Genomic DNA, 13,551 nt, shown 5'->3' with positions numbered 1-13,551 from the left:
ATTGCAGTCTGCGGGTGTGGTGATGCGGTCACTGCTACAGTAAAGCAGCGAGGGAGAGGAGGATGGCAGGGAGGAGGAGGAGGAGAAGGAGAAGAAGGAGGAGGAGGAGGAGGAGGAGGAGGAGGAGAAGAAGGAGGAGGAGGAGAAGGAGGAGCATTAAAATGATACAGAGGAAGTTTATTAGAGCTCTTTGGTCTTTGGTCATGTGACATGTGGCTTATAGAGGTCATGATTATTGTTAATAACAACAATTACAGACCACCACAGACCACCACAGACCTGCACAGACCATCACAGACCACCACAGACCACCACAGACCACCGCAGACCATCACAGACCATCACAGACCACCACAGACCACGTAAGACCACCACAGACCTCCACAGACCTGCACAGACCATCACAGACCTCCACAGACCACGAAAAACTACCACAGACCTCCACAGACCTGCACAGACCATGAAAGACCACTGCAGACCTGCACAGACCTCCACAGACCACCACAGACCATCACAGGCCTGCACAGAACGGCACAGAACTGCACAGACCACCACAGACCTGCACAGACCACCACAGAACTGCACAGAACGGCACAGACCACCACAGACCTGCACAGACCACCACAGAACTGCACAGACCATCACAGAACTGCACAGACCACCACAGACCACCACAGACCTGCACAGACCACCACAGAACTGCACAGATCATCACAGACCTGCACAGACCACCACAGAACTGCACAGATCATCACAGAACTGCACAGACCACCACAGACCACCACAGAACGGCACAGACCATCACAGAACTGCACAGACCATCACAGACCTCCACAGACCACATAAGACCACCACAGACCTCCACAGACCTGCACAGACCATCACAGACCTCCACAGACCACGAAAAACTACCACAGACCTCCACAGACCTGCACAGACCATGAAAGACCACTGCAGACCTGCACAGACCTCCACAGACCACCACAGACCATCACAGGCCTGCACAGAACGGCACAGAACTGCACAGACCACCACAGACCTGCACAGACCACCACAGAACTGCACAGAACGGCACAGACCACCACAGACCTGCACAGACCACCACAGAACTGCACAGACCATCACAGAACTGCACAGACCACCACAGACCACCACAGACCTGCACAGACCACCACAGAACTGCACAGATCATCACAGACCTGCACAGACCACCACAGAACTGCACAGATCATCACAGAACTGCACAGACCACCACAGACCACCACAGAACGGCACAGACCATCACAGAACTGCACAGACCATCACAGACCTCCACAGACCACATAAGACCACCACAGACCTCCACAGACCTGCACAGACCATCACAGACCTCCACAGACCACGAAAAACTACCACAGACCTCCACAGACCATGAAAGACCACTGCAGACCTGCACAGACCTCCACAGACCACCACAGAACTGCACAGACCATCACAGACCATCACAGACCATCAGAGCTTGTGTCATTGTACTTTATATTTGTTAGTTTATATTTAAACAATCTGATTAGTTCACACACACACACACACACACACACACACACACACACACACACACACACAGGTGGCGTTGGTCTTTCAGCAGATTAACGGCTGCAGGATTAAAACCAGGACACCCAAGTCGACCACGAGTGGTCCGCAATCACCATAGCAACCAGTCAGTGGACACACACACACACACACACACACACACACACACACACACATTCAGACAATCATCTTTCATGTTATCCTCATGACATAATTTGCAGGTTGAGATTTAAAATGTTTATTTACACATTTAAATATTCGTGTTGACTGACAGCTGGAACTTATTCGACCTGGTCGAGGTCAGCGAGCCACAGGTTTGGAACCTGTCCACCTGGGTTGGTTTGTGCCCTCAGGTTTGTCTGACAGGCTGAACATCATGTTTCATCAGGAAGAACTCGTGATGCCTTTTATTTTGACTGACGACTCTTTGTTCATTTGTTGTTTGTGTGTGTGTGTGTGTGTGTGTGTGGGCTGCAGCACAGGTCGACCAATCAGTGAGCTCCTCCCCATGTTTGGACAGTGTTAGTATGCAGAGCAGAGTGTGTGTGTGTGTGTGTGTGTGTGTGTGTGTTTGAATATAAAGTGACTTTTGCTGCTTCAGCAGTTTGTTCAGTCAAACACTCACAAATACTCAGAAGTACATTTACTCGAGTACTTGAGTACTGCACTGAGAAGTTTATTTCAGTGCAGTGTTTCTAATTTAATTAATTAATTTCATTTTATTAATATGAATTCATATTAATGTGCAAATTAAGATTTTAAATGAATGTTCATCAAACATATAAATCACATTTAAAAACATAAAGCACACATTAAGAACATTTGAAGAACATATTAGGAACATATTAAGAACATTTCAAGAACATATTAAGAACATTGAAAGAACATATTAAGAACATTGAAAGAACATATTAGGAACATATAAAGAACATTTAAAGAACATATTAAGAACATATAAAGAACATTGAAAGAACATATAAAGAACATTTAAAGAACATATTAAGAACATATAAAGAACATTTAAAGAACATATTAAGAACATATAAAGAACATATTAAGAACATATTAAGAACATATAAAGAACATATTAAGAACATATAAAGAACATTTAAAGAACATATAAAGAACATTTAAAGAACATATTAAGAACATATAAAGAACATTTAAAGAACATATAAAGAACATATAAAGAACATATTAAGAACATATAAAGAACATTTAAAGCACATATAAAGCACATAAAGAACATATTAAGAACATATAAAGAACATATTAAGAACATATAAAGAACATTTAAAGAACATATAAAGAACATAAAGAACATATTAAGAACATATAAAGAACATATTAAGAACATATAAAGAACATTTAAAGCACATATAAAGCACATAAAGAACATATTAAGAACATATAAAGAACATATTAAGAACATATAAAGAACATTTAAAGAACATATAAAGAACATAAAGAACATATTAAGAACATATAAAGAACATATTAAGAACATATAAAGAACATTTAAAGCACATATAAAGCACATAAAGAACATATTAAGAACATATAAAGAACATATTAAGAACATATAAAGAACATTTAAAGCACATATAAAGCACATAAAGAACATATTAAGAACATTGAAAGAACATATTAAGAACATATTAAGAACATTTAAAGAACATATTAAGAACATTCATATCTAGTTATATTTATATATTAATTGCAGTTTTTACGTTTGATGACTTCAAAATGTCCGCTCACCTGTGACACTCAGGTGAACCCTGATGACCTCATCATGGCTCCTGTCAGTGGGCGGGTCTATCAGGCAGCAGATTTGTCCTCACAGTCAGTCGTAGAAGAAGAAAACCGGAGAGCATCAGGACCAGAACCAAACTCTGATGGGCAGACAGCCGGGTCAGAACATCTTGTGCAGTGGTCAGTACTGATCAAAAGAGGTCCAAGGACCGGGGATGTGGAGGGAAGGCTGGCCCATGTGGTCCGATCCAACAGACCAGCTGCTGTAGCTCAACCTGCTGAAGACGTTCATGCATCTGTGATGTCACTGTAACAAGTCTGTGGGCGGGGCCAGCAAGGCCAGGAGAACAGGAAACAGATGTCCACATCTCTGAGGACCTCTGCAGGACCACAAACACTTTGACCCAGTCAAGAAGCCTGAGCAGAGACTGAAGAAGGTCCAGCATCAGCCCACCATCGAGGCAGTCCAGACCATGTGGATTGTCTGGCCTCCTTCCCTCTGGGAGGCACTCCAGGACTCTCTCCGACTAACCCCCCCCCCAAAAAAACTGAACTTTTCTTTCCTCTCCATAAATCATCTTTTTTTGTAGAGCTGCCTCAGATGGTGTTTATTTATGTTAAATTATTTTCTATATTTAACTAATTATTTATTTTTTTGTGTTTTTCTTTTTATTTATAATGTTTGAACATCGTAAGTCTTAAGACTCAAATTAAGACTTTAATCAAGACTTTAATTAGGACTTTAAAATGACAGCTTACTCTGACTGTTGTGTTGCTGTGACGAAGGGGCTGAACTCATTTTCATCAGTCTGGACAGTGTTTTATTTCCGAGCTGAAACCAAATGAAGCTTCAACATTAAGGTGACAGTTTGGTGGAGTCGTTGAAAGTTGTTAAAGTTCAATTTTAATTTGAAGTTTTTAGAGAACATCAAGTCAGAGCGGCTTCGTTTGTCACTGCGATCCTCAAAATTTAATTTAATACGAGTTTCAGTTTAAAACAAAGAATTTTAAAAAGAAAACCTTAAATCAACAGAAGAACCAAAAGACTGATCTTCAATTAGAGAGGAGGAGGAGGAAAGAAAGGAGGAGAAAGAAGAGGAAGGAGAAGATGAGGACGCAAAAACAAGAAATCGTTCTTTAACGTGAGAATACGTCCCTTAACACGTTTATCAAAAACAAGAACGTTCTTTAACGTGTTTATCAAAAACATCATTAAAAACACACGTTCATTAAAAATAAGAAAGTTTGACAGAAGAGATTTAGAGTCCTGATTTTTTTATTAATCACATTTTATTTTGAGTTGACACCAAATGAAACAAAAACATGATTAAAGTAGAAAACAATCAAATTTCAGCTGATGACACTTCGTTTGTTGATGACATCATCAACATGTCACAGAGCTGTGGATCGTTAGGAGGTCAGATGACGGCTCGCAGACTTCCTGTCCCGACTTTCTTCCTCAAAACCTCGACGAGACGCTCCAACCTGAGGACACAAAGAGAACGACGGGGACTTAAAACATGAAGACTGTCTCTGTCTGTCTCTCTCTGTCTGTCTGTCTGTCTTTCTGTACAGACTAAATTTAAGTACCTCAGTAATAAGCAGTACATTTCAGTACATTTGATCACCCTCCTCCTCCACAGAGTAAATATTCTCTCCTCTGTTCACAAACTTGGGAGGCTCTTCAGAGCCGGCCTCCCCCCCGCTGGCAGCCAAATTAGAGCCGCGGGTTTGAGCCCAGGAGGACGGCGTGGGACGCAGGCGGACGACTTAAGCTGTTTTCATCATGAATCTCATCCCTTCATCTTCACACTGATGAGATGAGAAGCAGCAGCAGAAGAAGTCACGTTATTCAGCATCGGGCACCGTCCTGAGTCGAAATCTGAAGGATTAATTCTTCTGATCGGCTCACACCGCTGAATATAAATCATCACACCAAATCTCTAAAGTCCCACACGCTTAACGAGTCTTTGAACACATCTCAAACACTCTGATGGCTGCTGCAACAAGTTTCTGAGAATGCCCTGGTCTCTCTCAGGTCTTTCTTTGGTGTTTGTCACTGGTCTCTGTCACTGGTCTCTCACTCTGGTCTCTCACTCTGGTCTCTCTCAGGTCTTTCTTTGGTGTCTGTCGCTGGTCTCTGTCACTCATCTCTCTCTCTCTGGTCTCTCACTCTGGTCTCTGTCACTGGTCTCTCACTCTGGTCTCTCTCTGGTGTCTGCCACTGGTCTCTGGTGTCTCTCACTGGTCTCTCTCAGGTCTTTCTTTGGTCTCTGTCACTGGCCCCTGTCACTGGCCTCTGTCACTGGCCTCTGTCACTGGTCTCTGTCACTGGTGTCTGTCACTGGTGTCTGCCACTGGTCTCTCTCTGGTCTCTCTCTGGTCTCTCACTCTGGTCTCTGTCACTGGTCTCTGTCACTGGTCTCTGTTACTGGTCTCTGACACTGGTCTCTGACACTGGTCTCTGTTACTGGTCTCTGACTCTGGTCTCTCTTACTGGTCTCTCTCTCTTGTCTCTCTCTCATGTCTCTGTCACTGGTCTCTCACTCTCGTCTCTCTCACTGGTCTCTGTCACTGGTCTCTCACTCTGGTCTCTGTCACTGGTCTCTCTCTCTTGTCTCTGTCACTGGTCTCTGTCACTGGTCTCTGTCACTGGTCTCTGTCACTGGTCTCTCTCTCTTGTCTCTCTCTGGTCTCTCACTCTGGTCTCTGTCACTGGTCTCTCACTCTTGTCTCTCACTGGTCTCTGTCACTGGTCTCTCTCTCTTGTCTCTGTCACTGGTCTCTCACTCTCGTCTCTCACTCACTGGTCTCTCACTGGTCTCTCTCTCTTGTCTCTCTCACTGGTCTCTCACTCTCGTCTCTCACTCACTGGTCTCTCACTGGTCTCTCTCTCTTGTCTCTGTCTCTGGTCTCTGTCACTGGTCTCTCTCTCTGGTCTCTCACTCTGGTCTCTGTCACTGGTCTCTCTCTCTGGTCTCTCTCTCTGGTCTCTCTATTTTGTCTCTCTTGTCTCTATCTCTCTTGTCTCTGTCACTGGTCTCTCTCTCTGGTCTCTCACTCTGGTCTCTCACTCTGGTCTCTGACTCTCGTTTCTCTCACTGGTCTCTGTCTCTGGTATCTGTCACTGGTCTCTCACTCTTGTCTCTCACTGGTCTCTCTCTCTTGTCTCTGTCACTGGTCTGTCACTGGTCTCTCACTGGTCTCTCACTGGTCTCTCTCTCTTGTCTCTGTCTCTGGTCTCTCACTCTGGTCTCTCTCTCTTGTCTCTGTCACTGGTCTCTCTCTCTGGTCTCTCACTCTCGTCTCTCTCACTGGTCTCTCACTGGTCTCTCTCTCTTGTCTCTGTTTCTGGTCTCTCACTCTGGTCTCTCTCACTGGTCTCTGTCTCTGGTCTCTCACTCTCGTTTCTCTCACTGGTCTCTGTCACTGGTCTCTCACTCTCGTTTCTCTCACTGGTCTCTGTCTCTGGTCTCTCACTCTCGTTTCTCTCACTGGTCTCTGTCACTGGTCTCTCACTCTCGTTTCTCTCACTGGTCTCTGTCTCTGGTCTCTCACTCTCGTTTCTCTCACTGGTCTCTGTCACTGGTCTCTCACTCTCGTTTCTCTCACTGGTCTCTGTCTCTGGTCTCTCACTCTCGTTTCTCTCACTGGTCTCTGTCACTGGTCTCTCACTCTCGTTTCTCTCACTGGTCTCTGTCTCTGGTCTCTCACTCTCGTTTCTCTCACTGGTCTCTGTCACTGGTCTCTCACTCTCGTTTCTCTCACTGGTCTCTGTCTCTGGTCTCTCACTCTCGTTTCTCTCACTGGTCTCTGTCACTGGTCTCTCACTCTCGTTTCTCTCACTGGTCTCTGTCTCTGGTCTCTCACTCTCGTTTCTCTCACTGGTCTCTGTCACTGGTCTCTCACTCTCGTTTCTCTCACTGGTCTCTGTCTCTGGTCTCTCACTCTCGTTTCTCTCACTGGTCTCTGTCACTGGTCTCTCACTCTCGTTTCTCTCACTGGTCTCTGTCTCTGGTCTCTCACTCTCGTTTCTCTCACTGGTCTCTGTCACTGGTCTCTCACTCTCGTTTCTCTCACTGGTCTCTGTCTCTGGTCTCTCACTCTCGTTTCTCTCACTGGTCTCTGTCACTGGTCTCTCACTCTCGTTTCTCTCACTGGTCTCTGTCTCTGGTCTCTCACTCTCGTTTCTCTCACTGGTCTCTGTCACTGGTCTCTCACTCTCGTTTCTCTCACTGGTCTCTCTCTGGTCTCTCTCACTGGTCTCTCTATTTGGTCTCTCTTAGACAAGAGAGACCAAATAGCGAGACCTCTCTCTCTCTCACCTCTCTGGTCTCTCTCACTGTTCTTTCTCTCTGGTCTCTCTCTCTCTGAACATTCAGGTCCATCAGAACGTCTTCTACCTGTCTGTCAGGTGAGTCTAATCACAGATGATTACAAAAACTGAACCTGTCCAGGTGGACACACTGATGATGTCACAGTGTGCCACTCAGTCACCTTTAAACTAGAAGTTCATCAGCCAATCAGACGTCATTGTGCTGTGTGTCTGTGTGTGTGTACATACATCAAGTGACCTTTGATACATACCAACAAGCCTGTTGACATGTTAGTTTATACACACACACACACACACACACACACACACACTGACCTTTCTAACTTTCTGTCAGCTGGTTGACTGTCTGATCTCTGATTGGATGTTTCATGTTCGCTCTCAGCTGTTATTGAGATATTGGTGTTGTCATGACAACCGCAGGAAAAATGAAAGACTTATCGCTCGTCAGCGGCTCTGTGTCAGCGGCTCGTCAGCGGCTCTGTGTCAGCGGTTGAAGTTGTGGTTTTACTTTGAATGACTCTGACTGATCCAGAGGACGCTGACAGACAGAAACATAATGGGTACAGGTGTGGTACAAGTCTCACCTGCGGACTCTCTCGCTGGCCTCTCGCTCCGCCTCCTGACAGCGCTGAAGCTCCGCCTCCACACTCTGCTTCTCCTTTGACAGCTGCTGCACCTGGACCAGCAGGGGCGGGGCCTGAGGCGGCGCACAGACATCGTCACCGGGCGACGAGCGTGGAGCGGTGAGGACGTCATGAGAGCTGAGAGAGGAAGACGAGGAGGAGTTTTGGCTGAGTGTAATGAACAGCTGGACAAATCATTAATAACATTGTTCGGGTACGACATGACATGCGGACATATTTGTAGGAAACAGCTGGTCTCTCACTGGTCTCTAACGTTTCAGAGACTCGAGGGCGCCATGTCATCCAGGAACATCAAAACCTGATCTGACGTGAGATCAGCTGACCTGATCGCTAATCAATCAGTGTTAATTAAAGGTAAACAGAGCAGACGGGTCGTCATGGTCCACTCTCATTTGTTTTTCACTTATGATGACAGATTTCCATGGATACCGTCAGATTCTGGATCAGTGCAGACTGGACTTGGGTCTTCCTGGAGTTTTTACTTTTGAATGAGTTCAAAGACTGAAGAGCTCAGGAGAGACTGCAACGTTTGAACAACGTTATAATGATGTTCTAACATCGTTATAACAATGTTTTCTGAGTGAAATCAAACAAAGCTTCTCTCACAAACATCAACAGGAGGAATTTTTGAAAAAAACTGAATCTAAAATCCGGAGCGCCCCCCGCTGGCTGATCCCCCTCCTGCTCCTCTGCAGGCGTCCAGCATCAATCCTGATGATGAATGGACGCTCACAGTTCAGACGGCGTGGACAAACAGCAGATTTAAATCTTTGTCTTCACACTGCGTCGACGTTTTGGTGAAGTCAGGTTTGTTCTCCGACATAAACAAAGTGAGTTTATGAAAACATGACGATGATGTCAGAGCCACTGAACGACGCCCACTTTAACCTTTGACCTGCTGGACGATGATGACAGCACGTCAGGGGTCATGACCCGCCAGGCACGGCTCGAAAGAATCACCATGAACAGTGTGTGTGAGGTGCTTCCTGTCGTATTGATTGGTTCTCTGCTCTGATTGGCTTTCAGGGCGCCGTAATGACGAGTGATTTGAGCCGAGGCTTCCTGCGTTTCAAAAGTCTCACCTGTGATTGGCTTGTAGCACCTGTAGATCCGCCTCCAGCCACCGCTTGTCCTCCATAGCTCCGCCTCTCTCTCTCTGAAGCCTCAGCAGCTCCTCCTGATTGGACAAAACACACCTGTCAATCACATTTACCTTCTGAGAGTCAGCTCATTTAAATCCACAGCAGAACACATGATGTAGACTTACACTGGTCTTAAACCAGTCTTACACTGGTCTTAAACCAGTCTTAAACCAGTCTTACACTGGTCTTAAACCAGTCTTACACTGGTCTTAAACCAGTCTTACACTGGTTTAATCCTCTCTGTTTGTTCATCCTGATCTCAGTGCGAGCGTCTGTTTAAATTAAGGATTCATTAACTAATCGACTAATTAACCTTGTGAGTGTCAGCAAACTTCATAACGAGGATTTAACGTTCAGCTCCTCGTTCACTACGACATCACACATCAGCACCTCCAGGTGCATTGTGGGATAGCGGGAACACTTCTGACATCACCAGGCTGGCTAATTATTAATTCATCATTTAATATGAATATTAATGAACTTAATTACAAATCATTTACATCTTTCTGTAAACATGAAAGGACAAGGACGAGGAGGAGGAGGAGGAGGGGGAGGAGGAGGAGGAGGAGGAGGAGGTGTCACCTCTTCTGCTGCAGGGATTGAACCTGCGGCCCAACAGTGACAGGACGGTGAACTCCAGCAGGGATTACAGACCAGATCCTGACCTCCTCCTCTCTCTCTGCTCCCTCTCCTCCTCCTCATTCCTCTCCTCTCTCCTCCTCATCTCTCTACTCCCTCTCTCCCCCGTCTCTTCCCTCTCCTCCTCCTCCTCTCTCTCTCTTCTCCTCCTCTCTCTCTCCTCCCTCTCCTCCTCCCTCTCTTCCCTCTCCTCCTCCTCCTCTCTCTCCTCCCTCTCCTCCTCCTCCTCTCTCTCTCCTCCCTCTCCTCCTCCCTCTTTTCCCTCTCCTCCTCCTCTCTCTCCTCCTCTCGCCCTCCGTCTCCGCCTCCTCTCTCCCTCCCTCTCCTCCCTCTCTCTCCTCCTCCTCCTCGTGTTAATTAAAGTGAGACATGAAAAGAACCTGAACCCGGAGAGTCAATATGTGACTTCTCCAGCCGGGCCGGACGAGCCGCTTCAAAAGAACCGACGACTTATTAATCAGAACCGCTTCCAAATGAGGAGATCAGGAAACAGAGCGGCGCCGGGCTGACCTTTAACATGACGAGTGAAGGTCAACGAAGGAGGGGAGGACGGGGGAGGACGGGGGAGGAGGAGGTAACCAAACTAACCCGTCTGCACCGTTAACAGGACGAGTGAAGGCAGAGGGAAGGAGGACAAAGGAGGACAGAGGGGTGAGGAGGACAGAGGAGGACAGAGGGGTGAGGAGGACAGAGGGGTGAGGACAGAGGGGTGAGGACAGAGGGATAAAGAGGGGTGAGGAGAACAGAGGAGGACAGAGGGGTGAGGAGGACAGAGGGTTGAGGAGGACAGAGGGTTGAGGAGGACAGAGGGGTGTGGAGGACAGAGGGGTGTGGAGGACAGAGGGTTGAGGAGGACAGAGGGTTGAGGAGGACAGAGGGTTGAGGAGGACAAAGGGGTGAGGAGGACAGAGGGGTGTGGAGGACAGAGGGGTGTGGAGGACAGAGGGTGAGGAGGACAGAGGGATAAGGAGGAGTGAGGAGGACAGAGGGTGAGGAGGACAGAGGGGTGAGGAGGACAGAGGGGTGTGGAGGACAGAGGAATAAAGAGGAGTGAGGAGGACAGAGGGTGAGGAGGAGGCCTGCTCCCTTCATCATGAGGAGCTGGCGGTGAATCAGCTGATTGAAGTTTGGCGTGTTTGATCAGAAAGCAGCACAAATCACACTCATGACATCACTTCCTGTTGTTTCTCGTGACTTCCTGGTGTTTATTCTCTTCATGATTTAATAAATGTAACAAATTTAACCTGATACGTCCGTTTGGTGTGATTTGTCTCCAGACTGAGAAAGAATGGACAGTCCTGGTTCAGTCCTGGTTCAGTCCTGGTTTAAAGCTCTGGTTTAGTCCTGGTTTAAAGCTCTGGTTTAGTCCTGGTTTAGAGCTCTGGTTTAGTCCTGGTTTAAAGCTCTGGTTTAGTCCTGGTTTAAAGCTCTGGTTGAGTCCTGGTTTAGAGCTCTGGTTGAGTCCTGGTGTGTGGTCTCAGTGTTCTCTCACAGTCTGTCTGCTCATTGAACAGCAGCTGTTGGTGTTTCTGGCTCTAATCCCCGCAGAGCTCTCAGACTAATTAACAGACTTGATGCAGAAAAAAGAGTGAGCGCTACATTAATAACAAAATTTAATCAACAGACGGAGCCGCAGGACGACGAAGAGAAAGATCTGAACAATCAGTCATTGATTACCAATCAGATTATTTTCAGTCAACGACAACAAATACAGGAATCTATCAAATCTGTTGATAAGAAAACGAAAAACATAAATCTGTCCAATCATCATCAATGATTGATGTGACTGTACATCAATCAACCTGTCAATCAATTTATCAATCAACCTGTTTAAACTGGAGTTTACCAACATTTAATACAAACTCTCATTCACATTTGTCTTTCTATACTTGTGAGAACACTCATTTATACACACACACACACACACACACACACACACACACACACACAGTTTGAATAACAAGTTGTTGGCAAACAAGCTGCCGTCTCCATGGCATGTCGTCATGACGACAGAGCAGACATCCCATCATCACCAGAGAGAGAGGTTTGTTTACCTTGCTCGCCCTCTGCTCTCTCTCCTGAATCACTTCCTGTTCCAGTCGTTTACACTGTGGAGACAATCTGGATTAATTAATCTGATCATCAACAGGAACTCAACATGAACAGAGATCAATAAATCACGTCTGATATCCTCCTCCTCCTCCTCATCATCATTAATTATTAATCATTAAGATCATTATAATAAAGAGACGTTTGCTTCCATGAGTGAGATGAACTCAAACACTCAAATATTTAAGAAAAATAAGATAGAGACAGGTAGACAGACAGGTAGAGACAGACAGGTAGACAGACAGGTAGAGACAGACAGGTAGAGACAGGTAGAGACAGGTAGACAGACAGGTAGAGACAGAGAGGTAGAGACAGGTAGACAGACAGGTAGAGACAGACAGGTAGAGACAGGTAGACAGGTAGAGACAGGTAGACAGACAGGTAGAGACAGAGAGGTAGAGACAGATAGACAGACAGGTAGACAGACAGGTAGAGACAGGTAGACAGACAGGTAGAAACAGACTGAGCGCGCTCGGGGAGACGCTTCCCCACTTTTCTAATATTTCCCAGAAGTCCCGGCTGCAGCGGGGAGGTAATCCCTGAGAGATGAGGAGAGGGAGCGAGGGATTGGTGAGCGGTGGGGGAGGAGAGGAATCCTCCAGCATGGAGTGTTCTCTCTCTTCTTCTTCTCCTCCGAGGATTACAGCGGTATTTGAAACATATTTCAGCACGCGGCGGCGGCGGAGCGAGGGCGGGATTAAGGTGTTACCATGGAGGGGTGGTGTTAACGCAAAGGGGCGGGGTGTTAAAAGATGGCGGAGCGGTGATATTGGCGAGGGTTAGTGGCAGTACGCTGATACTGAAGTGAGTTTGTGAGGTTAATGGAGGCGGGCAGGGTGTTATGGCAACGACGGTGGGGGGGTCAAGAGGGGGGTGTTAAGGTGTGAGGCGGAGGGGGTGGAGCCAAGAGAAGTAAAAACGGAGGTGTGTTGAAAAAGACGTATAAAGGTTTACTGCATAAGAGTACCACTTCACCTATATATATACACATACACACACTTCTATGAGTACCGCTTTACCTCTACGAGTACACACACATATACATATACATATATATATATATATATTATATTATATATATATATATAATATAGGTTAGATGTATATGTATATGTGGTATATATATATATATATAATATATATATATTATAGGATATATATATATATAGAATGTAGATGTATAATATATAGATTATATAGATAGATATATCTATAATATATATATATATATATATATGTTATCTATATATATGTGTATCTGTCTATATTATCTATGTCTATATGTTCTATCATCCTCTCTCTCGCTCTCTCTACTATCTCTATCTGGATCAATATGTTCTACCCTGTTGGGTGTACTCGT

General features: G+C 45.8%; 1 protein-coding gene across 2 annotated transcripts in view; it reads right to left on the bottom strand.

The window, feature by feature from the left end:
• Positions 1-4,592: 4,592 nt before the first annotated feature.
• mipol1 (mirror-image polydactyly 1) overlaps positions 4,593-13,551 on the bottom strand; it is a 50,551-nt gene continuing 41,592 nt past the window's right edge. The window contains exons 10-13 of one of the 2 annotated variants that reach the window (XM_019258885.2): positions 12,137-12,190; positions 9,384-9,478; positions 8,242-8,418; positions 4,593-4,806 (exon numbers count right to left, since the gene is read on the bottom strand). In XM_019258885.2, the coding sequence (XP_019114430.2) occupies positions 4,740-4,806; positions 8,242-8,418; positions 9,384-9,478; positions 12,137-12,190 (393 nt within the window). In that variant the 3' untranslated portion in view covers positions 4,593-4,739. Of the gene's footprint in view, positions 4,807-4,843; positions 5,134-8,241; positions 8,419-9,383; positions 9,479-12,136; positions 12,191-13,551 lie in introns of those variants that run through there. The other variant, XM_027275195.1, reaches the window with a different exon arrangement.

This window comes from Larimichthys crocea, chromosome XXIV (genome assembly GCF_000972845.2).
Source record: "Larimichthys crocea isolate SSNF chromosome XXIV, L_crocea_2.0, whole genome shotgun sequence".
Taxonomy (NCBI): Eukaryota; Metazoa; Chordata; class Actinopteri; family Sciaenidae; genus Larimichthys; species Larimichthys crocea.
Note: the sequence above shows the minus strand (reverse complement) of the source record. Positions and strands in the feature narration are given on the sequence as shown.